General features: G+C 50.8%; 1 protein-coding gene across 2 annotated transcripts in view; it reads right to left on the bottom strand.

Annotated features, from left to right (window-relative positions):
- Nucleotides 1-25299, bottom strand: part of PLEKHA2 (pleckstrin homology domain containing A2) — a 58377-nt gene that overhangs the window by 9221 nt on the left and 23857 nt on the right. For both annotated transcript variants that reach the window (XM_074981634.1, XM_074981633.1), the window contains exons 6-10: nucleotides 19641-19787; nucleotides 10744-10890; nucleotides 10255-10323; nucleotides 8596-8666; nucleotides 4420-4483 (exon numbers count right to left, since the gene is read on the bottom strand). In XM_074981634.1, coding sequence (XP_074837735.1) covers nucleotides 4420-4483; nucleotides 8596-8666; nucleotides 10255-10323; nucleotides 10744-10890; nucleotides 19641-19787 — 498 coding nt within the window. The remainder of the gene's footprint in view (nucleotides 1-4419; nucleotides 4484-8595; nucleotides 8667-10254; nucleotides 10324-10743; nucleotides 10891-19640; nucleotides 19788-25299) is intronic.

Below are 25299 nucleotides of genomic sequence, written 5' to 3'. Positions count from 1 at the left end.
CCTAGCTTCTGTTTGTCAGAAGTTGGGAATGGACAAAAGGGATCACTTGATGATTCCTTGCTCTGTTCATTCTCTCTGGGGTACCTGGCATTGACCACTGCTGGAAGCCAGGACACTGGGCTAGATGGACCTCTGGTCTGACCCAGTCTGGCCATTCTTATGTATGTTCTAGTTCAGTCACACAGATCCTAGAAATAAAAGTCCTGCTCAGTTTCTGTGAAATGGCTTCATCCTGCTGGAAAATCAGGAATGGCTGAACTATACCAAAAAAGCGTGACATCTGATTGCATCTATGAGACAATCTTTAAGAGGTGAGCAAATCATTCCTAGCCTCACTTCTATGATAGTCAAACCCAGCAGCACCTACTCAGCCCTTGGGAGGTACTCAGCACTCTGCAGCACTGGACCCTTACCAGCAGCTCGTTCCTGTAATTCTCCAGCTGGGTATTCTGTTTAATGAGACAACCCTATATGGGCAATCTCCTTCACAAAACAAAACAGGACTCTTCCTTCCCCAGACAACACAGGTGTAAGTTACAGACCGACTCCACCAGGGGGCAAGAGCAATACATTTCCCCGAGCCCAGCCTGCTCACCACCCACTTCCCGTCAACCTAGGGAACTAGTTTCCAAGCTGAGCCGGGGTTCCAGTGCATCTGCTGCTACTTAAACATTTCTCTGAAAAACAGGCCACCTCCCTCTGGCTGCAGAATGGAGGAAGCCTGATCATGGCCGGGCAGAGCATTAGAAACCAGACTACAGGGACCAGTCACACATGGACTCCTGAAGGAGGGGTAGGAGGAGACCAAACCAGCCCTTTCTATCTCTGGCAGTTGCAGTTCCACCGTAGGCCTGATCTGAGCCACAGGACAAGCGGCAGAGGGCTGCATTTTGCTGTCCCTGCAGGGCATTCTGGTGCAAGCAGGGACTTGGGGCTTTGCAGATATAGTTTACTGAGTCCTCGCTTGTTTCAGGGAGCGGCTAGAGACCACATTGTCGAGGCAAGACACACCCACCCATAATGTCAGCAGCAGCAGAAGCTGATAAAGTCCAGTGATTTTCCAGGCCAAATTGTGCTGTGTGCTCCTGTGCCGCAGAACTTCCCCCATGTCTTTGCAAAGGCAGAGGATGTTCTAGGGATGGGGGAGGGGGAAACAGGCATGGTCCTGATTACATTGGTTCCCTCTCTACCAGCTGAACTCCATTCTCCAACATACCTAAACTATTCGCTAGCTCTCACCGAACAAAATCCTGCAGAGCAGCCACAGGAGAAAGCTGTGAGTGCTCACACCTTCCAGGTGCTAGCCCAGCTAGGAAAAAGGTGGGCGGTGGAGGTACTGGTGTGCACACAGAAGCCTGCGAGGGCTTTACCAACCAAAGCAACAGCCAGTCTGCATAGCAAAATTGGGGCAGCTCATTACTCGAGTCTGTGAGCCTGTCTATGGGTGGAAACTGATTGGCACAGCTATTGCAGAGTAAACTATTCTGCAATAGCTGCCATGCAGACATTCTACTCTGGAGCACAAGCGATTTTTATTCCAGAGTAATCGCTCTGTTTCCTAAGCACTGGCTTCCAAACCGAATCAGACGAATTATTCTGGAATAAAAAGTGGCATTTACTCCAGAATCCAGTGCCCACACAGGGACCTACTGCGGAACAGCTGTTGCAGGATAGCTTATTTTGTACGTACTATGTAAGTCAATATCCCCATGCAGACAAGGCCAGTTTGATGCTGATCACCACAGGCGCCTGGTCTCCACAAGTAAGTGTTCCCTCCAGAAGGGTTGAGACAGCGAGGAAACACACTGAGGATAAAGCTGTGCCCTTCTCTGGCAAGCGCTAGGGCCAATTCCTCTCTTGGCTTCCAGACCCTTTCATAATCCCTTACCACCTGGCACTGCAGACAGCGGCTGCCCATTGAAAACAAGCTCGGGGTGGTGCTCTTCTGCAAGGAGCTGGCTGCCTGTTTGCTTCTCGCATGTGGCCAAACACATTTCGGCACCAAGCAGACAAGAGGAATGGGTCTCCAGAGAGCCCGCAGGATATTTTCTTTCTAAGATGTCACTCTCTCTGGGTGGCAGGGCAAACACACACGATGAGCCACCGCCCTAAACCCTGCCATCAGCACCAGACAGTATACAGCCTTGGCCTGCAGGGAGCAGACCCCATTGTCCTTGGGCTCAGAGAGGAAGGGAGTCCCTCCAGCCCCTGGTTTCTCTGCCAAGATGTCCCAGACGGGGGCTGAAAAGAAGTGGTGGTTTCTGGTCTGAGATTCCCTCACACAGAAGCCCCTGGGCAGAGATTTCAGGGTGAGGGGCTTTGGTCCCTGAGCTGGATGAGGAAGGAGAGGCTGGAGGGCACCTCGAGGGAGAGTCAGACGCTGGAGTGGGAGGTCCAGCACATAGGCCATCTATTTACAGGGCCCTCAGCAGCTTCTTACACAAGTCATTCCAGGCAGCGGGATTCCTCTGGGGGCAAGGAGAGCTTCCCTCCGTCGCCCCTTCTTCCCGGACATGCCACATCCTTCCCTCTGGGGACTCAGCTCCCTCCTTCAGCTAGCCCAAAGGGGCACCAGGCAGCAACATAGGCACCTCCTCTCCTCACAGGCTGAGAGCAGCCCCCTGACCCCGACCAGTCTGGCAGTGAGCAGCAGAGCAGACGCTCAGCCCCTGATCTGGCCTGGCATAGCGTGGGACTTCCTGTCCTCTCGCAGGGGCGCGTGATTTGAAATGCCTCCAAGAGGCAGCTGCAGCCAGCTCAGACCAGACTCTGACTAGCTTGTTGCAACGCTCAGGCTAGATACTGCTCTGTTTGAATTCTTTTAGGTACCAGACTAGATACGCCAAAGCCTCAGAGCCCTGAGACAGGTGCAAGAGGCAAGGCTGGATGCAAGCTCTCACAGATGGGGGCTGCGGAGCATGTCCCCCCAGGGCTGCTGCAGTTCTTGGAACTGTTGCAGTGAAAGAAGACAACAGCTGCCTGTAGCCGGTTGGTGGCTGTGAAATGCTCACTGTTTTGCATAGTCTCTGCAACACCTCTGTCTGATGAGGGTTGCGGGAGAGCACCATGTGTTGGACAGGTGGGTGGGAGAGATTATGAATTAGTCTAAGGGTCTGAGGGAAGTGACGTATTTTCTTTAAACTAATGTTCATTTTGCAATTTCTCTGGCTGAATGACTCCAGTTACAGCTCCATTCCAAACAGTCCTTTCTCTACTCTCAGCTCCAGAGGACAGAGGAGATCAGTCTACAGCCGTGTACACAGGGCCAAACTCTTCATTTCTATGTACTCCGAGAGATCATCAATGCCCTTGCAAAGCAGGCATACAAAGCTCCCACACTGGGATGGCAGCACTCTGCTCCGGCGTAAATGACTGCTCACAGCACAGTGCAATGACAAATTGGGCTGACTGCCCCCTCAAGCGTTCATTTTTGCAGGCCTGGATAGAAAAAGTTACAAGAGGCTAACGGGGTCAGCAACCCCTGGCACGGGTGCCAAAAGCGGCATGTGAGCCAATTTTCATCAGCACGAGAGGCAGGAGCTCAGCCCTGCCCTTCCTCCCTCAAGCAGCTGCCTGCGGATTAACAAAAGACCAGCTAATGCTACCAAGCACCACCGAAACAGTATAGCTCTGCGTCTTAATTTGTGTATTAATAAAGCTGCTGTAAGTAGGAGTATGAGTGACTTCTAAAAGTATCATCGGCATTCGTATGTAGAGGTCAAAAGGTCAAATTTCGGCACTCCACCTCAGATAGGTTGCTGACCCCTGAACTGGAAGATAACCAACTGCTATTAGCTAATGTTTACATGGTGCCCTGAAGGGGATAGGGTGATATTAACACTGCACTGAGCATTATCATTATGTTCGGACCAGTATTTGCACTAAAAAGCAGGAAGCAAATGGCACCACAGCAAGCCCGCCCTCAGCTCACTCTCCAGCCTCCAAGTGGTGCTCGGAGCCCTGATCGACAGCCCTGTGGAGCTGGAGGAGAGCTGGTCTGATCAACTGCAAACTTCACAGAGATGGAAGCTGCAGTCATGACGTTCTTCATCTGGATGCTCATCTAAGTTCTGGTGCTTGTGTGTCTACATGTTTCTTCCTGCCCATACAAATAGCTGTGATTATAAATATCCCGAATTGGAGAAGTGAAAGCACCAGTTATCTTTTCTTGCCCCACTCAACTCAAGCCTCGAAGCTAAGCTGAGAGTTGTGTACCAACTCACCTACTTGTCTTTTCTGGTTGAAAGCCCATCTGGGAGCATCCTGTTGAGACCAATATCACTCAGAGCAACCGTCAAGAGCTAAATTTACTGCTGAAAAAAGTAAACAACGCAGAACAACGGCCCCCATCATGAGCTCATGGACAGTATGGATTACCTAACCCTTTTCAAAGTCCTCTTCAATCAGGAATGACTTTACCTGGATGTAGAATGTCCTGGAGCTTGTTATGATTTCAAACAGATTGTCCCGCATTAGAAGGTCACTAGAAGTGAGAGAGAAAAAAAAAAAAAAAAAAAGAGATGTTATCCTGAATTCATCCTGGACAGGACAGACGATTTCTTCTTGAGGCTCTTATCTAGAAAACATTGACAACACAACCCTCAGTTCTGGCTTCGATTTGTTCACTTCTGACCTTAAGAAACCCAGACCCCAATTCTCTAAAGGTCACTGTTTAGCTCTTTTAGAGAGAGAGAGAGAGAGAGAGAGTCTGCAAGCCAAGTGATTCTCAACCACCCAGCAGGGCCAACAGCCACTGCAGAACCCGGGGCACAGTGGGAGAGGGGCCTGGCTCTGTGGCCCCTGCAAGGGAGGGGCCAAGGGTGGAAGGGGCAGGGCCTAGAACAGTGAGCCCTTAGCGCCACTCAGCCTGCAGTGGCCACCCCCTCCGCTCACAGCCCTGCACAGCAGCGGAGCAGTCCTACTGCGATGTTTCAAAGGGACACAGCGCTCTGGCCACCGCCACTGCCAAAGTAGCAGCAGTGGCTGGAGCAACAGACACCTTTGAAACACTGGGCCCTGGAGCAACTGCCCCCTTTGCCTCTCCGCTGGCATGCCTGCAGCCACACTTTACACAAAATTTCCATTCATAAATAGCTCGTAAATTACAACAAATGATTAGCAGTTGTTTCACAGAAACGGCTAATCAGGTGTTTAAATCCAGCAGGTCAAGGGGGTGTTTATAATCCCAGATTATAACCATTTGCCAAACCCTTTGCTGATGGGCGTATAACCCATACCAGTCCGATCTAATTTATTAACTGTTTATTTTGCCTTTATAAGGGCATTCTTATTATAAAGCGTGACCTTTGTCAGTCAAATGGTGTTTGCAGGTTTCATTAAAGCTCTAGCTCATGTTTCCACTTGCCCACCTTTAACTAAACTTGGACGTTTTCAGCATCTCCACTGCTAAACTGGGTAATGAAATAAAGCTGGGTAACAAAGCAGCCTTCCTAAAGGCATGGTCTTGCATCTGGTTCTCCTATGCCTCAGTGCAAGCACAAACAGCCTGTGCAGTAAATTACACTGCTGTGCAGCCTGCCCATGAAATCACTGTCAGTCTGATCACACCAACCATTCGAAATCAGTCCCTCGCAAACCAATGAATGGGGAACATTACACACAAGCAGCGCCTGTTGCCACACAGTCGGCACAAAAGGAGGGCCCATCCCTGGGGGCAGGGATGCACAAGTGAGCGGGAGAAAAGAATGAAGAAAACCAAACCCTGTTTGCTTGGGCTGGGCGCAGGTGACGCTAACCTGGCAAGTGCGCGGCCTGCATGGAACCTTCATTTCCCTTGTCCCAGCCAGCAGCACAGAGCTGCGTTTCCTGAGTAACTCCTCCAGTTCATTAAGGACACAGATGCCACTAGTCAGCATCCAGTGCCTTGTGCCTCCCTCTCCCAATTTCAGTCTATATTGGTGAAGGGTTGTGCTGACGTAGAGGAGGAGGCAAAAAATAACCCCTGGCTCATGCAAGCCCTGGAGTGTAGGAACAAATGGTCACCATGTGTCTGCCGAGCCCCTAGTCACTGCCATGCAGACAGCAACCCCCCAGTCAGGGTGCTCACTAGCTGCCCATTTGCAGTCCAAAGGCACACATCAAATTCCGTTCTCCCAGAGCGGAGGCAGAGGGGATGAATTCTGGCCAGTCGCTGACACCCCTGGGATGTACATGGAAGAATCACAGAATCCTAGGGCTGGAAGGGACCTCAGAAGGTCATTGAGTCCAGCTCCCTGCCTAAAGCAGAATCAACCCCAACTAAATCATCCCAGAAGGACTTTATCAAGCCAGGACTTAAAACCTCTAGCGGTGGAGATTCCCACTTCTCTTGGTAACACATTCCAGTGCTTCACCAGCCTCCTGGTGAAACAGTTTTTTCCTAATACCCAACCTACACCGCCTCTTCTAACTGGAGACCATTGCTCCTTGTTCTGCCATCTGTCACTACCAAGAACAGCCTCCCTCCATCCTCTTTAGAGCCCCCACTTCAGGAAGTTGAAGGCTGCTGCCCCTCCCCTTGATCCCTACAGGGACTCCCTGTCTTCCTTCTCCAAACACAGCAACAATTTAGTCCACCACTGCAGCCTGGTAGGGTGGGTGGCTGCTCTGCTTAAGAAGGGATCTCTCTGCACTTCACTCCACTGGGGTTAAGAGCTCTTGATCAAGTTGTCCACCTGTAATTGGCTGTGAAATGCTTTTCCACCGGGTGCTCTGAGCTGCTCTGCTCGCTGTACCTGTGGGGCATATGTTCATTCCTTCTGAATAAATCCACGTCTGCCTCTAGGTAAATATATGGGATGCCTCAGCTCTCAGGTGCTCTCTGAAATGGGATCGCGAGGACACAGCGTGACTCGGCAGAGCCAGTGGTCCCTAGCAGCCCACTGAACTGGGTCCTGACTCCGGAGAGAAAGTGGGAAAACAAAAGAAAGGGAAAATTAAAGGTGCTGAATAAAGGGCATCTGAGGAAGGCATGGGTTTTGGCCACAAACCAGCCCAACAAACTGCCTATGATCAGCTGCAAGCCTGTGACCTGGGGAGGCTGTGAAAGGGGACCAGCGGGGAATTCCATTGAGAGACAGCGTAACTCATACAAGGACGGACAGAGGCATCAAAGCACACGTTATCTGAGAAGCTGGTGATGACAGCCCTGCTCGGGAACTCAGCTGTAACCTGAACCACAAGCTGCCTGGCGTGCACCTCTTTTCCAGGCAGGGAACGGGGGCGTGCGTGTGCTCTCCTACAAGTCACAAACTGAGCCAGCACCAGGGCTGAGCACCAACCTCTCCCCACGCATGGCCTAACACCATCTTCTCTCTCCCAAAAGAGCCCTACAGGCTGCTGCAGATTGGTCAGACACTGTCACTGGTTCTTAACTTCCTCTTATTCTCCCCTTCTTGCCTTGTGCACCTGCTCCACTCACACGAACTTCATCTCACCATCCCCTTCTCCTCTTGACACAGGGTCTCTTCCTAGCTTCAGAGAGCAGTCACACTAGGGCAGCTCCAGCCATCTCCTGGGCAGTGGCAGATGCACCCGCAAGAGGCCTGACCATGAGGAAGTATGTCCCATTATTTCTGACCATTTAAATGCTCTTTGAAGATGCCAGGGGCTCTCTGGGAGCAAGAGAAGAAACACTGAGACCAGCACAGCAGCAAGCAACAAGGCTGCAAAACCCGGTGTGACTGCCCAGCAGAAACACAGGACCCCTCCTCCACGGCTGGGACAGCCACAGCCATCTGGTCAGACCCTGGCCAAAAAGCCTGAGCCTCTCATGCCCCCGGCGATCACATCTCAGTCAGTATTTTATGTCCCTAACACGCTTTGTGTTCAGAAAGAGCCGAAAACGCTTTACCAAGTGCATCATATAAATCAGTGTCACTTCATCTACTCCCTCGTACGGTCCTGAGCACTGCAGTATCTGAGCATATTAATATACGTTCCCCTCACAGCCACCGTATGCCCTGGGCACTGCTAACACTTCCATTTACAGATGGGAAACTGAGGCATGGGGCAGTTACATGACTTGCCCAAGACCATTCAGGAAGCCTCTGGCAGAGGCAGGAAATGGACTCCGAAAAAACTGAGGCCCCATGCAGGACTCTAGCCACTAGCTCATCTTGCCAACCCATCCATGGCTGGGTTGGACCACAGCACTGTGGGCACATCTACACAGCCAGTTTCAGATCGGGGCTGACAGACTCAGGCTTGCATTATAAAGACCTGTGCATGCATCACAGCTTGGGCTTGGTAGGCCCCAGGCCTCTTGGCTTAACTTCAGAACCCAGGCTCCTGCCTGAGCTGCACCATCTACACAGCTCTTGTTAGCATGGTAGCTGTTAACCCTGGCTCAAGGGCTCCATGCCAGGGCAGCCGCTTGCTCCTACACACCCTGTTTAGCAGAAACGCCACATGTCAGGGAAGCCCAGAAAGTGAAGAAGCAGCTGCAGAACTACAAGGGTGTGGTTGGCCAGGCAGACGGCAGCCGCCCCACTGGAATGTGGCCGGCACACCCAGGTTAGCACCTCTGAGGACCCTGTTCTTTCAGTGTCACTCTGCTGCCCTTCTAAAGAGGCCAGATCCAAGCAAAGTCATTACCCAGATTTCACTAGACATTCATGGGTCTTCAGGACGTCCTTGAGGAGGATCGAACGCAGGGGCTCCTTATCCTGAGGAGACAAGACGCAACTGAGTCCACAGTGTCATATCAGCCTAGTGGGCTGCTCTGGTGAGAGACCTATGCGCAACCTTCAGCAAAGCCTCTGTGGAGAGAGCCTCAAGGTGGCTGTGGTTCCTTGCCCCTGGCTGAGATCTCACAGGGTGGGGTTATTCCCAAATGACAGCTCCATGCAGTTCCTCCCCACCCCCACATCCCTGGCTCAGGAGCAGAGATTAAGAAGGAGAAGGCTGTTGAGCACTTCAAGCTTGGGGGGATTGTTTTTTTGAGATCTACCGGCTCATCTTCAAGTCCTTCTCTTTCTATTCTTGACTCACCACCCTCCTCTCCTGTCTTACGTGCTTATTGCGCACACCAAGGGAAAAGGTTAGAGGGAAGGCTGGACAGAACTCAACTTTCTCAGACATTAACCTCCAGGGCAGACATCACTAAGCAGCCCTGCTGCTCCCACGCACCCACCATCCCGGGACACCCCTAGGGGTCAGAAGAAATGTCCCTAGTCCCTTTTGTCAGAGGCTGGAGATGAATCACAGGCAAGGGATCACTTTGGTGATTCCCTGTTCTGTTCGCTGTCTCTGGGGCACCTGGTATTGGCCACTGTTGGCAGACAGGACACTGGGCTAGATGGACCTTTGGTCTGACCCAGCGTGGCCGTTCTTCTGTCTGTTTCCAGTCTCTGGTAGTCCAACTGGCCTGTCAGAGCACTGAGAGTGTGTGGCAGCGGAGCGTGCAGCCTGGCGGGCATGCCTGTGGGATTCGCGACTGGACACTCCATCCTGGGTCGCTGAGTCCAGCCTTCACAGGCCACCCTTGTCTTAGAATCCCATCCATCAGTGTACCAGGCTCTGCTTCAAACACTAGAGTGATCACTTACTCTCAGTGCTAGTGGGAGGCTGTCCCAGAACCTCTCTCCTCTCACTGATGGTTGGAACTCTTTTCTAGTATCCCTGGCCAGGTTCTGCCTGCAAGTTACAGGTGTGATGGTGCACGCCACCATGGGGGCTGAGTTGTGCATGCTGGGTGGTGAGCATGGGTGAGAGGTGAGCACATGCACATGCGAGGCTTCTTGCTTGCAGGAACAGGACACAGAGCTCCGTGGTGGTTCAGGCAGAGGGACAGCCTCTGTGACAGCCAAAGGCCCAGCTCCCCTGCCTGTCCCTAAGCCCAGCCATGGCACCTGCTCCATGTGCTCCTGCAGCATGTGGGATCTGTTCTCTGTGTTAGCCCCACAGTTGGAATTGTCTCCAGTGTTCCCTGTAAGCTGAACGCTTTGGCAGCCCTGCCCCTTAAGAGATACAGGTGCCACCCAAATGATTAGTAGATCACCCACAGCCAGCAGCATGTGTTTCTATGGTGGTGCACATGGGACATACCTTGGTGCACATAAAATTTATTCTGCACATGTATGGAAAAAATAGAGGCTGGTTGTCTCCCATGTATTTTCTGTGTCCAACATTTTGATTGATTCTAAGAGAAGCCAAAAACACAGCCCAGTGAACATCCAGCCCAATATGCCTGTGAGAGGAGGGACAAGTGGACAAGGTCACCCAGAGACCAGCCAGCTAGCAGGGGCTGCTTACCTGCTCACACTTGAAATAACTGATGGAAAAGTCATCAAGAGTGAAGTACCGACGTTTCCAGCTCTTCCTCTGAAAAACAGAGAGAACAGCCCCTAATTCCAACCTAGTTCCAGCCTCTCCAACCCCTCAGCAAACAAAGGGGTAAATGAGAACCGAGGGGGTCACATCTTCCGAGAAAGGAGTATGGGTGAAATGCCTGGGCTTGCTCCAGTGGGGAACAGGAAGCTCAGAGCTAGCAACTTGCATCTGAGGGTGCTGAACCAGCCACCCCCAGTCTGACACCAGCACAGCCCCCTCTCTCCTCCCAGGCAGAGGAGCTGTTCATAATACAACGGGTGCTGAGACACGTAAAGCTCCCCTTCCAGGCACAGTGCTGTGAGGGACACAAGAGAAACCTCAGAAACAATAACATCAAACACACACCCCGTCACATCCTCCCCTCTACTCTGCTCCACCAAGACCTCACCAGGACTCAGCGGCAGCACTCACCACATTCCCCTGCTTCACGCAGTACCCGCTCTTGAGGACGGGTGGCCCTGTGGACGGCTTGGTGGCAGAGGTGGGGATGTAGCTCTGGGAGCGTCTCAGAAGAGGGTGAGTGGCCAAGTCACCACTGTCTGCTCCTTCCCCTCCATTCTGGAACAAATGAAGAACAACAATTGGAACTCTGCAAACAGCAAGGGGACAGGAGAGCGGAAGTCGCATGCATGGTGCAGCCCAGCCTCTAGCCTCCTCCTGCCCCTTGCCACGAGGCTGGAGATTCAAGAATCAATGGTATTTCCTTAGCCCAGGTGAGCAAGCAGTCTGTCCCATGAGAAGTCTGTTTGCAAGTGCCCTGATTTTTGGATGTGGGGGGCACTTAGAGTGCAAGAGAAAAACAGGCACAGTCAGGAAGCCTGGCCCCCAAAGTGTAAGGAGACTGACAGGTACTCCCATACTATGGAACAAGAGTCAGCAACCCCCGACACTGGTGTCAGGAGCAGCACTTGAGTCGATTTTCACCGGCACTCAAGGTGGGAGCTCAGTCCCGACCCTCTTCCCCCATGCAGCTGGGAGCTGGCTCTAAGCAATGCTGCCTGTGGATTAACGAAAGACCAGCTAATGCTACCAACCACCACCTAAAGTGTTAAGCTCTGCATCTTAATGTATTGATGAAGCTGTTGTAAGTAGGACTATTAGTGATTTTAATAAGTATCACCAGCTCTCAGATCATACATAGAGGTCAAAAGGTCAAATTTCAGCACTCCACCTCAGAAAGGGTGCTGACCCCTGCCTTGGAAGGTCAGACACAATGCAACACCAAGGAGGTGGACTTTGCACCAGATAGCCCGCTGATTTCAACAGTAGCATTGTACACTAATAGGATGTGCAATTTAAATGGATAAGGAACTGGATCACTGAGACTGCAACATGTCAATTAATCAGCTTCTTCATGGACCAGTACTAGACCCACAGATATTCACACTTTTACTGGTGATCAGTGTTCCTTATAAGCTGAGTGCTTGGGCAGCCACCCAGGAGAGATTCCAGTGCTGCCCAGCTGATTAGCAGAGCACCCAGAGCCGGCAGCCTGTGTTTCTACTGATGGTGCACATCGCACATGCCTTACTGCACATACTAAATTTATTATGCCCATGAATGGAAAGAAACAGAGGAAACCCTGCTGATGATCTGGAAGCAAAAATAAATCCACTGTTGATTAAATATGTGTGTGACACAATGAATGAACATAAGAACAGCCATAGTGGGTAAGATCAATGGTCAATCCCACACATAGCTTGACTTCGGATGGTGGCCAGTGCCAAGTGTTTCAGAGAGAACGAACAGAACAGGCAATCATGAAGCGTCCATCCTCTGTCGTCCAATCCCGGCTTCTGGCTGTCAGAGGCTAAGGGCACCCAAAGCACTGGTTTGTATCGCTGATCATCTTGGCTAAAAGCTCATCCATGAAATTATTTAATCCTTTTTGCGCCCCCCTGGTTTTACCCTCTATTCTTTTGGAAATGTGCTTGGAATGAGTTTCACATATTGACTGTATATTGTGTGAAAGAGTACTGCCTTTTTATTTCTAAGCTGATCTTTACTGATTTCATTCTTATATGAAGGGGTAAATGACATTTTCTTATTCATTTTCTCTGCCTCATTTTAGAGATCTCTACCTTGTCTACGCATAATCATCTCTTTTCTAAGCTGAACAATTTCAACCTTTTAAATCTCTCCACACATGGAAGTTGTTCTATACTTTTACTCACTTTTGTTGCTTTTCTCTTTGTTTTTTCCAATTCAAATAGATCTGCTTTTGGAACAGGACAAGCAGAACTGCACATTGTATTCCAGGTGTGTACCATGGCATTATGATATTTTCTGTCTTATTATTTACCCCCTTATTTAATGATTCCTAACATTCTGTTCACTTTTTGGCCTCCTGCTGAACATTGAGCAGATGTTTTCAGAGAACTATGCACAAGAGTGCCAAGATCTCCCTTGTGAGTGGCAACAGCTAATTTAAATCTCATCATTTTGTATGTATAGTTGGCAGTAAGTTTTCCAATGTGCATTGCTTGGCAGATGAATTTCAGTGTTGATAAATGCCATTTCATTGAGCAATTACATGGTTTTGCGAGATCTCTTTGTAACCCTTTGCAGTCAGCTTTGGACTGAGCAAACTTCAGTAATTATGTATCATCGGCACATTTTGCCACCACACCATTACTGCCTTTTTCCAATCGGTGACGTGATCAATGAGGACGACGACTGGGCAAGCACACTGAGAGAAGCAGATTGTTTGGTCAGATGGGCCCATTCAAACCAAATACATTTTCACATAGGCACACGCAACGTCGGACTGTACAAGGAATGCAGGCCGCGCCTAGCCAATGGGGGACTGTGCCCTGGAAAGCAATGGCTCTGAACATTTTTTGGAACTCAAAGGACAAGCAGCTAAATGTGAGTTCATGTATAAACCAACAAGGACCTGAGGTGCCAGAGCTGGGGGCTGATTTTACCTTGGTACGTGGTACTGGGGAGATCAGCACTGGAATATTTGGAAATCTGGGAAACTCATTTATAAAAGGATGTTGAAAAATCAAAAAGGTGGAAAAAAGAGCCCCAGAGATGATTCAAAGGCAGGATAACATACCCTACAGTGAGAGCTGCAGGGAGCTCAATAGGTAGAGTTCATCAGAAAGATTGAGAGATGATTACAGCATATAAGAATCTTCCCAGGGAGAAAATCCTGGGCATTAAAAGGTTAAAGTGGCAGAGAAAGGCATAACAGGACCCAGTGGCCAGAAGCTGAAGCCAGAGAGACTCAACTTAGAAATTAGGCACAGTTTTAACAGTAACGGATAAACCAATGGGAGAAGCGGTCTTGTGAGATGTCTTGCAGACGGGCCATATTTGCTTTAGCCAAACATACTACTGGGCTCAGCACAGGGGCAACCAGGTGAAATCCAGTGGTCTGTGTTATACAGGGGGACCAGCCTCAGAGATGTCATTCTAATGGTCCCCCATGGCCATAAACTCTGAACCTGTGAACCCCCGTAGAATGCAGCCGGTACCGGATGCAAGTGCATGGGGATATAAAATGGTTAATTTGCACCCAAACAATGCCACTCAGAGCAGGGACTACCCTGGGACACATGCTGTAGTCTGCACATTGCAATGCCACTGGGCAAGATGGGACGCTCTGTGATGACTCCTCCCACTGCCACGTTTTATGAAAATTGGCTCATGAATATAAATGTGCCCAACTCAAAGATGCCTTAAATAAAATATCTCATGTAACCTGCCCATTTTAATGTTACAATCTGCTGGATTTGTATATCCTATTTTGGTGCATGCATCATTCTTGTATTTTAAGTTGGAAATATGAAGAGTAACCCTATAGGTTAGATATTGGGAGAGTGGTGAAGCATTGGAATGTGTTGCCTAGAGGGCTGGTGGATTCTCCATCCCTAGAGGTTTTTAAGTCCTGGCTTGACAAGGTCCTGGCTGGGATGACTTAATGGGGGTTGATCCTGCTTGAAGCAGGGGGCAGGACTAGACGACCTCCTGAGGTCTTTTCCAGCTCTGTGATTATGTCTATTTATAGTTTTAAATGTGCTAATGAGAGCTATCACTGCTGCCCCAAAACCCTAATGACTGGGTATTCAACTCAGCGACTTGTAAACAGGCTTGTTTGCCCTGTTAGTCAATAAGGTGGTAAGTGCTAGAAAGACGTGACTGTACTACCTGGTATTGAAATCCATTTTCACTTGGGTGTTTTTCCTTCGGAAGCAGGGGTTCCCACTCGAAAGAGAGAGTCTATTTAAGCAAGGGGAAGCTATCAGCTCTTTGTCCTCAGCTCACTTTTGAAACTACCTGGTATGCTCTAAGAGGGGGAAGAAAATAACTAAGGGGCTGGAGACCCAAGTCAGAGTAAAATATAATCTTTGGCTTGGGACTTATGCCTGAAATAAGAACAGCTGTTTAGGGTAAGAATCTGCATGTAACAAGTTTGTAAGTAAAGTTAGAACTAGTTACATGCTTTCTTTTCTTTTTAAATTTATAACTTACTGTGATCTGTCCATCTTCACTTGCAATCACTAAAATGCTACTGCAACGAAGGGTCCTGTGGCACCTTACAGACTAACAGAAAAGTTTTGAGCATGAGCTTTCGTGAGCACAGACTCACTTCATCAGATGCTGTGATGAAGTGCATGCATCTGATGAAGTGAGTCTGTGCTCACGAAAGCTCATGCTCAAAACTTTTCTGTTAGTCTGTAAGGTGTCACAGGACCCTTCGTTGTTTCAGATCTAGACCAACACGGCCACCCCTCTGATAAAATGCTACTGTTTGTACTTAATAAAAGTACAGGCCCCATGTAAATAATTGTTCCCTGGGGGAAAGCAACCACTGTGCGTCTCTCTCTTTCACTGATAAAGAGGGCCGATCTGACGAACTTTCCCCGTGTAAAACTTTTACACAGAGCAAGACAGACTGATTTGGGGAGCTGGTCCCTTTTGGGGGTTGGGTTCCTGGGTGCTGTGTCTCAGAACTGCATCATCTCAGAGCTGTGGTTAAACAGTGCCTGCATTGCTCTGCAAGGGGGATGATAACCACAACTCTGTGCCTTGTCTGGGGGGACCAGGGGATCTGCCTCAGCAGGACAGGGTGGTGGGGACCCAGAGAGCAAGAAGGTGGGTGTCAGCAGCTTGATCAGCAGACTGGGCTCTCCTCAGCCCCTGACACATAGGGACCACCAGCCCTTTCCAACCCTGCTCAGTGCCACATTCGTCTTGCCATGCCCCAGCTGCTCCACTCCTGCCAGTTGGCTGCAGGCATCCTGCTCGCCAAGCTAGCAGGAATCACTCCTGGCAGACAGGAAGGCTCACAGGAACAGACAGAAAAGGGCACATGCTCTGTTGCAGCTGACAGCCTGGGATTCCGATATGGAGTCCCCACTCAGGGGAGGCGGCTGGGGCACATCAGCCCAGTCCATCTGGGCTCTCGCTGCTCCTCAGAGCAGTGCCAAGACACAGCCGGACTGGCTGCAGCGTTGCCTGCAGCATGTGGCTCTCGCACCAGCAGTGCTGGAGCAATCACGCAGCCAACGAGGGACAGCAATGCTTCAAGCTGCCCCCTGCACATCCGGGGAGGTGGCTAGGTACTTCCTGAGAGACTCAAAGGCGGGAGGAACATGGGAGAAGTCACCAGACAGACACATTTTCCACTGCCTGCTGCTGTGGCATTGCTTCCCGGCCCCCACTGTACAACCTCTAAGAAACAGGCTCCCCGCCCTGCCCCTCCCATCTCCTTCCTAGGGCAGAAATTAGGGGGAGAGATAAACTGTAACCACGGTGCACAGCTGTCACCACCCCCCCCCGCCCCCACTCCTCTCAGCACAAGTCTGAGGTTAGCGAAATGTGACAGCAGCAGCCCTGGCTCTTCACCCGTTTGATTGCCGGGCTTGGGCTGCCCTTATATGGCATTCACGTTCAAGTAGAGGACCGGTGTGGTTAACCAGACACCCTGCCCCAATATGTCACCCTCAGCTGTGTTCCTGCCCTTCCCCCCCAGCCCTCCTCGAGAGGACTTTGATTTTTGCCAGGCCCCACAACAAACAAACAAATAAATAAAAACAAAGTGACTTGTGCGAGAACCAGCCCTTCGCTCCCTTCCAGGCCCCCCTCCAGGGGACAGGCAGAGTGTTCTGCAGTTCAGCTGCTGATGTGTGGGACACACCAGGGCCAACAGTCGCTGTGGTTCCCAGGCCAAGGTGAAAGGGGAACCTGTCTTGATACCATGGAAGGGGCGGGGCTACAGTCACAAGGGGCGGAGCCACGGTCAGTCAACCTTCAGTGTGGCCTGGACTGTGGCTCTCGGCCTCCCACACAGCCGCACACAAAGAGACTACTTCAAAGTAGCAGCGGCAGAGGCCAGAATGAGAGCAGCAGCCCACTCCCCTGTCTCTTGGAGCACACAGGCCGGCAGCACTTTGTGTTTGAAGAAGAACCGATAAGCGTGAAGGGATCTGTCTCCCAAAGGCAGTGGGGCAGGTGCGTTGCTCAGGACTTTAACCTAGGGAAGACACCTCCTCAGACGATAGGCTGTAAGGAGCAATCCTGCACCGACTGCCAGTGAAATGGCTAGAAGGAGCCAGGCTTTATTCCCTCATATCAACAAAACCAGGACTCTCCTTTCCTCCTCTCTGGAGCCACAAAGCTGCACCTAGGACAGCAAATTCCTTCCTGAGGCAAGGCAGAGCGTCTGAGAAAACTGCAGCAGGAGCAGCCTGGCTGTGAGAAAAGGCTGTTGCACCCAGCCTCAGAAATGCAGCGACTAACACTGCAGCTGCCGTGCGAATGCGACTTCTAAGCCAACAGGGTCTGTGCATGGAGCTTGAGGCTTTTTTGAAGAAGAAAAATGACCCAGGAGCAAACCTCCAGCCCCTCCCATGGAAGAACAGAGCAGCCTTTACTTGCTGCATAAAGCACATGGCAGGCTGCCCACTTAACTGCTGCTCATTTGGTTTTAATAGACAATAAGCCTGGCTCCTGCAGGACAAAAAGGCCAGAATACACAGCACCATTGTGTGCCCAGCTGCTGCTGCCCGGCTCACCCGGGCGACAGACGTCCCCCGCACTCCACAAAGCAGCTTAGTGTCAGTGCCAGGCAAGGGGGGAAACTCTGGCCAGCGGCCACTCGGGTGAACTGAGGAGTCAGCGTCAGAAAGAAAGCTTGGTTCTCTCCCCTCAGGTGTCAAGGCCTCACCCATGATGCCCGGGGCTGGGGCCAGCCAGCGCCTTGCAGAGAAACCCACAGAAACAAACAAGAACATCCCAAAACAGGGATGAAAAATGAAACCTGGGCAAGGAAATGAAGCACAGTCAGAAGCATGGTTCCCTGTGAGCTGAGCGCTTGGGCGGCCATCCAGGAGAGGATCAAATGCCACCCAGCTGATTAGCAGAGCATCCACAGCGGGCAACAGGAAGTTCTATTGCTGGAGCACATCCGCATCTGCTGTGGTGGAAGTTGCCAATGATTATGGGTCAAGAGAAATGGGATGGGGACTACTGGAGAAAGAGAGGTCTCCACATCCTTCCAAGGCAGCTCCCAGCTGCACTTCTGGAGAGCAGCCGCCACTGGGGCTAGAGAAACCCAGCAGGTGATCGGGCTCTGACCTACTTTGGGCCTTCCAAAAGCCAGGGAATTGAGACAGACACGGCTGCAGCGAGGTGGCATGAAAGTGGAGGCTGTTTGCAGTTCTGCATGGGGCTCCACAAACCCCTTTTTGCTGACTGCACTTTGGAGGAGAAAGAAGTGCTGCGTGCAGCTATTTATAAACCACCGACAGAGAAGGTTTCACATGCACAGACCTGGTTTCCTGAACTGAAAGTGCAAACCAATTCCACCAATGGCAGAAGCGGGTAATCTGATGGCATCACGTCAGAGAAGGTCAGGCAGTCTCTCGCCCAGACAGCTCAGACCGAAACGTCAGAGGCAGACTCCAGACAGGCTCTCCAGGTGGCAGAGATCAGACAACAGGTGACACCCAAGCATTCAAGATCCTCCGGCAATGAACACACTAAAACTTCACCACTGGAAATGCCTCCCATTCAGCATCAAGTTCTACCTCCTCTTTGAAAACTGGAGCAAGCTACATGTTTGAAGGCTTTGTACTAAAATTCTGCATGCAAAAGTTACTGGCTGGCACCAAAGCGTGCAGCTCCCTGGGGCAGAGGTGGCAGGCAGACCAAAAGGGTGTGATTTAGGCTCACACAGGCCAAAGTCCCCAGTTTGGTACTGTTTGAAGCACCTGCCACTCAGATTCAGCCTGAAAAATGGTGGCTCTATGCTGAGCTACGGAAGCTGCTTTGAAGCACAGCCAACAAGGGACTTCCTGGTCACTCCCGTCAGCTGACCCCAGCTCTCTGAAACATTTCTGGATCACCCACTCCCCACAGTTTCTAAGTGCAAAGACATCAGCCCTGTCACCAGTTTCGCGCATCCCCGCACAGGCCAAGGAAAACAAGTGGTTTTACCGCACCCCGCGAGGGCTCCCTGTTACAGAATCTGCCCCAGCTGCCCGTCTGGCCATCTAGCCCAGTAGTCTGTCTTCCAACTGACCAATACTGAGCGCCCCAGAGGGAGTGAAGACACCAGGTGCTGCCCATTCCCAGCGTCTGGCACACAGAGGCCAGGTACACCCTCCCTGCCCATCCGAGGTAATAGCCATTGAGGGATCCATCCTCCATGATTTCATCTAGCTCTTTTCGGAGCCCTGAGATAGTTTCAGCTATCACACCCTGCTCAGTGGGCAGAGAGGTGCCAGCTTACATCCCTCAAGAACTGCTCCTTGGAGCTGGTTAGATGCTGGAGTCTCACAGCCTTCTGCTGCTACCAAGGATATTTCCTCCTCCCAGGGCTCACAGCCAGAGAAGCAAGGAGCGATATTTAAACTATGGCTCCAACTGTCAACCCTTGTGATTTTATCATGAGACTTGCTGTCCTTGGTGCTTTTCTGATAGCCCCAGGTGCCGGGGCACAGGAGAATCTCAGCTTGCTTTAAAACGAGGAAAGAAACAAGAGGAAATTTCTACCCCTCTTGGTTACAGAGAAAAGCAGCAAAATATGACCCTTGTAGAACTGTTTAGGCTCTGAAACCAGGAGGCCAATAAATGACCCAAATTTGTTTTCAAACATTCTTGGTTTTCAGCCAGTGTCGTGATTTGGAGGGCCTGCCTGACAGACTGGGGTTTTTATCCCCAAGGCCATTGATACTCCCCTCCTCACACAGCATATTCTGGTTCCTCCACACTCTGCTGTATTCTCCGCTAGCGCCGCAAGCTGCCTAGCCACCAAGCCCCACCCAGGCAGCATCAGGCAGACGCTCCCGGCTTACCTGATTGACAGAGATAGGGGTGTGCACAACCACGCCGCCAATGATCTCGGTTTTGTAGGCCACCTGGGGTTTCTTCTCCTGGGTTGGGGGCACAATGGGGGGCTTCGTAATCTCTGTGGCTGGGGGCAGACTACCACTCTTCGGCACCTGTGAACAAGGGAAACAGGTGAGTCCAAACCGCCCCTCCTCCAAGAAATGAAGAGACTTTGCAGGTTCTGGGTCTGCACTGGGGATACCGGTCTGTCCATTCCATACCCACAGAGCAGGGCTTCTTTTCAGAGGCCTCACCCCAGCCACCACACATAAAGAGTAATGAGGGTGTGGCTCCATCCCAGGCAGTTTGCTGAAAGCTGTGAGGAAAGAGAGGAGCTTGCTAATTAAACATCACCTGACCCAAGTCTGCAAGCAGCCTGTGGAGCCCAGTGCAGGTACGCGCCTTTCATTGTCCTTGCTCTAGTTACCGCCACACTTAATGATTAGCTTTTGCAAGTCTAACCCAGCTAAATGACAGCCCCGCGCTGCTGCGCAAGGCAGCTGCTGGAACCTGCCTTTGTATTCCAAGCCTGCTGAGTCATCCCGTCCCAAATGCTGTTGTACCATTAACCAGGGAGAGGGAACCACAGGACAAAGCGGCTCTAATCCCACTGCAATTTGGCAAGCAGCCCTCTTGTGGCCTGGGGAAAGGGCATGGACTTGTGCTGCAGTCATGCATATTGTCATGCATTTCCCTGCCTGGATGTGGTCTCTTCTCTTGCTGGTCATCTGGGAGGCACTCAGGGATGTTCCCCTATACACTTACTTCTTGCTGTGTGGCCAGCGCTTCCACGTCACTGATGACTCAGCGATTATGTGGGATGCGTTCCTCCACACCACCCAACTCCCTTCCTCACCGAGGCACCTGAGAATCTGCAGGAACCCTCCCACCAAGCCACACCTGTGTGGTCCTGTGGGTGCAGAAAACACTGCCACACATTGGGCTGCTCCCTCGCTGTGTGTGGCTGAATCAGCCACAACTGCTCACCAGTCCTGGGCCTGGCCAGATGCAACCCTCCAGCTGAAGCTGAAGCCTGGGATTTCTCTGGCTACCATCAGAGGCTCCTCTCCACCAGAGAGGTGAACTCAGGGTGGACTCTCTGAACAGGGTACAACCCCCCCTGGGGCCAGAAGAAACACTCTCAAGAGCAGGTCTGGCTGACGTGGATCCGCCATGACCTATCCAACTGAACTGGGGGAGGAGCTAACGGTAGTGCTCCTTTACCACCCACGCCAAGCCCACGTGGAAGTTGCCCCTTCTACTTGGGTTGTGTTTCGCATAGGCTGATTCACACCACAAGCAACAGGGCAGGAGGGGAACCAGGCTGGGCAGGGCAAAGGAAGCTGCCAACCAGTTCGTCCTGTCCCTTCTCCCAGCTCAGGACTGGATTTTGTCTACACTGCAAAGAAGAACCTGCAGCAGCAAGACTCAGTGCCTGAGTCAAGTGACTGGTCCACAGTGCTCAGGCGGCAGGTGTCAATAAAGCTGCCTAGACATTCCCACTTGAGCTGCAAGACCCTCCTGCTTTGCCAGGCGTCACAGCCTGACCTCCCACCCCCCACAGGAACGTCCTCACTGCTATTTTTAGCCCCACAAGGCCAAGTCAATTGTCCCAGACTCCGAGAAGCAGTGCTGCAGGTTTTTCTTTGCCGTGTAGACACGGCCAATCCAATTTCTGGGGGCGAAGCGGACCGCCTTTCTCAGAGACTTTTCAGGCACTAGGTAGACACCCCACACAGTACCTTGGGGTGGAACTAACCCAATTTGTGCTCAGTACAGAGCCACAGGAAAGAGGCCCCATCCTGAGACAACCCCACTACCACAGCAACATCCCCACCTGTCTCCTTCAGTTCTAAGTATTTGATTTGTCAGTTTTTAAATGGCAACTTTTTTTGACCTCTGGGCTATATATGTGTGTCTGGACTGGAAATGCTATAGATCTGAAGAAGTGGGTCTGTTCCATGAAAACTCATCACCTAATAAATCATTTTGAGTGTCCTTAAAGTGCTAGGTGACCGCTGGTTTGTTTTGTTAGAATACAGACTAACACGACTACCTCTCTGTTATTATTTACTTAAGGAGCGATTTTAAAGCAGGTTAAACTGGTGCAAAAAGGCTGTATGAACACACTTCCTTTGTTTAAAAACAGGTTTATTTTTTGTTTAGCTTAAGACAATTAGGAACAGATACAGGCTGGACCTCTCTCATCTGGCACCCTTGGGACCTGACTAGTGCCAGACAAGAGAATTTGGGGGATGACTGGAGGTCTAGAACATGACAAACACTTCCACTGCTTACTGGGCTCTTGGAAGACATTTAGGTGTAAATTACAGCTAAATAACAGCACAGAACATGGAGGGCCAGGACTGGTGGCTAGAAACAAACTTGATGGGATCACAGGAAATTGGCCACACCTATGGTAAGTGGTCATCTGGCTAACTAAAATCATGCCAGATTACACAGTTTGCTGGAAGAGAGAGTCCCGGATTAGAGAGGTTCATCCTATAGATGCAAGCCTGAAATAAAACACCCTTAGAAGGAAATGAGAGTCTCCACCAACAGTCCCTCTAATGTGTTCCACCCATGGATGGAATAAATTTTGTTATGTGCACCAGCAACAGGAACACATACTGCCCCCTGCAGGCGCTCTGCTAACCTGCCGGGCAGCTCCTGAATCGCTAAGTGCTCAGCTTACAGGGAACACTGGTCTCCATGCAAGGGGGTGAAGCAGTTCAACTCAATCAGCTGACTTGAGCTAATTCACATGTAACCCCAGAGGCACTGAAACCATGTATTAGGGAGAGTGAAGTCTCCGCTTTGCAGCCTTGGCTGAGAGCCAGTTGGCCTTTCGCTCGTGTGGCAGAGCAACCACAGGGCTTTAGCCCCTGTGGTCACAGGCTCAATCCTTTCTGCCACCAACCCAGGTCTGTAGGGGTTACACAAGCTTGTGTGTAGACTGAGAAAAGGCATGAATAGTCCAAGACTTCCTGGGCAGGACCAGAACCCGGTTATGGTCTGCTGTGCTCCAGTGCTGAACTAATCAACACATTGGGCATGGGTAAATATACAGCCTGGAAAGGCTCAGCGAAAGGTGTTTTGCTGCCGTTTTCACCAGTTAATCTTTGGAATACGAATCCAAGCAATAAGCTCCAAGCAGCTCTCAAAAGCCAGGCTTAGCTAACCAAGAGAAGCAGCCAGCCTTCAGCAGTAAAGGAACAGGAAACATGAGCATCTTAACACACCATCGCTTCCTGTTTCAGAAACAGCCTGGCAGCTGCAACACAAACCAGCATGCCCCAAGGTTCCCACACCCGCGGGAGCCCAGCCCTGTGTGCTCAGCCTCAGTGGCGTACACCTGGGCACCAGGGGCCGGCGGAACTTGGTGTGGTTATCACCTACAGCCCCAGCGTGATGAGCAGCTGGCCAGATCAGAGCCTCTTGCACAACCCGCTGTCTTTCATCCTGCTGTCTCTTCTGGAGTACGGACAAGGAAGGCTTGTGTACTTCAGTACTGGAGGAGCTGGCACACAGGGCCAAACCAGCGGAAATGGTTTCACAACACACACATGAAGGGATTGTAGGGTGGGAGCCCTAATCTCTGCATGTGCCAGGGCTAGAGGCTGCCCGTTCGAATTCAGCTCATTGCCTGTCACTCAGTTCTCATCTGCAAAATGGAAACAGTTATTAGCTTCCTCGCCAGGGTCTCTATTTGCAGCTAACTGTCCCTCCAGTCATTAATGTCCTTTTTCTTACGCACTCCCTGCCAGGCCAGGCAGTGCTGGGATCGCCATTGTATAGACAGGACACAAGGAAACCGAGTGATTTGCCAAAGGTCACCTGCAAAATCCATGTCAAAGGAGGACCTGATCCTGTCTCCCTCAAGTCCAAGAAGAATGCCCTAAGAGCTGGAGCGCCCTTCTGTCCCTGTGCTGCTGCCCATACAGAGTGCTGAAGAAATGTTTTGGTAATCACAAGCAAGTAACAAATGGAGAGGAGGAAGGCAGCCTTGCACCGTACACATTAAGAGTGAGATTTTCAGTGGCAAAGGGCAATTAGGGGCCCAGGTCCCACTGAAAGTCAGGATCTCCCCGCGAAAGCCTCAGTTAGACCTTTCAGAACCTCCCCCTAATTCAGGGCTCAGCATCCTTTACCACCTCACGGCACACTTCAGCACTCATCAGAATTTCACAGCATACCCAATATATATAACCCAAACCCCTCCCCTACAGCCAGGCATCCCAAGCCCCCTGCGCTAACCAATCACCTCCCTGTTCCCCAGAGCCAGGCACCGCCAACCCCCCACTCTAACCCTATTCCCCTCCTCACCCACAGAACCAGGCAACCCCAGTTCCCCACTACAGTAAACTCTCTCATATCCAGCAGCCCCAGGACTGTAAGGTTGCGGGATATTCAAACACTCTGGATACTAGAGAGGTACATTTAGCAACGCATAACACTAATGAAAAACAAGCTTAGACATTACGAAACAAACAAAAATGCACGCAGAGTACTTTAGCTACCCACAACAGCAGTACTGTACACTGTAACCTTATAGTGTATTTGCTGCATTGATTTGCATTTCCTTTCACTATCCTGTACTTACAGAAAATGTAACTAACAGTTAGTCACAGTTAAAATGCTGGTTATTTGAGGGTTCTGGATTTAGAATGCCGGATGTGAAAGAGTTTACTGTATAACCCAATCCTTCCCTCCCCTGGCTTTAACTCAATGCCTGCGAGTCACCAGAGCTGCTGTCACCACTGCCACTGCCACGCACTTGTCCCACGAAGCGGCAAGGCGTGTGCGCAGAGCGGTGGACAGCACTCCCAGTGCGTGGCTCAGAGGCACACTAAGCACTGCTTCTACTAGTCCCACTACACAGGAAATTGCCAACAGGGCAGCTGCTGTGCTTCTGGATTTGTTCTGGGGGTTTTTTCCCCAAGTGTAATCTGCACTCAAGAGCGAGCTGAAGGTGCAAATCAGAGCATGTAGCTGCAAGGGCCCAGATCTGCACATGCAATCTGCACCAGCAAAAAGCAGACCAAGTCCAGCCTCTTAGGCAATGAAATCCTTTGTATTTCATTATACAACAATGTTGTAGAGGTATAGCACAAAGCACACCCCAAGCGCTTGGGGAAGAGAGTTAAGGATCACTGCTTAACTTGCTCACATCACTCATGTTGATGCATGATGGCTAAAAACCTAGGCAACATACATCAGTGAATCCATCTAGCACAGTGAGCATTCAAGTATACAGTAGAGTCTTCTGGTTTTAAATCATATGACTCCTTCAACGGATCTGTTAGGTTCTGCTGACGTCTCATGATGGGTCGAGCTTCAAGAACCTTAATCAGCACAAACACGTCACTGACCCAGTGTCTACAAACTGAACACTAAATAGTCTGTATATGGACAGCGCTATCACGCCTGTTCACTTTTAGTCTTAAATGATTATCAGCAAACGGAGAGGCAGCATCTCTCATTGTAAGGAGCATTAAACAGCTAAGGAGAAGGCAAACCACAATCACTAGGCCACTGTTAACGTATGGCTATATAAATGCACTGGTACACGAGGGGGAAAGACAGACACATGGTTTAGTCCAGCATTTCTTAAATTATTGTTCT

This window comes from Carettochelys insculpta, chromosome 31 (genome assembly GCF_033958435.1).
Source record: "Carettochelys insculpta isolate YL-2023 chromosome 31, ASM3395843v1, whole genome shotgun sequence".
NCBI lineage: Eukaryota > Metazoa > Chordata > Testudines > Carettochelyidae > Carettochelys > Carettochelys insculpta.
This window is presented reverse-complemented; position numbering and strand designations above follow the sequence as displayed.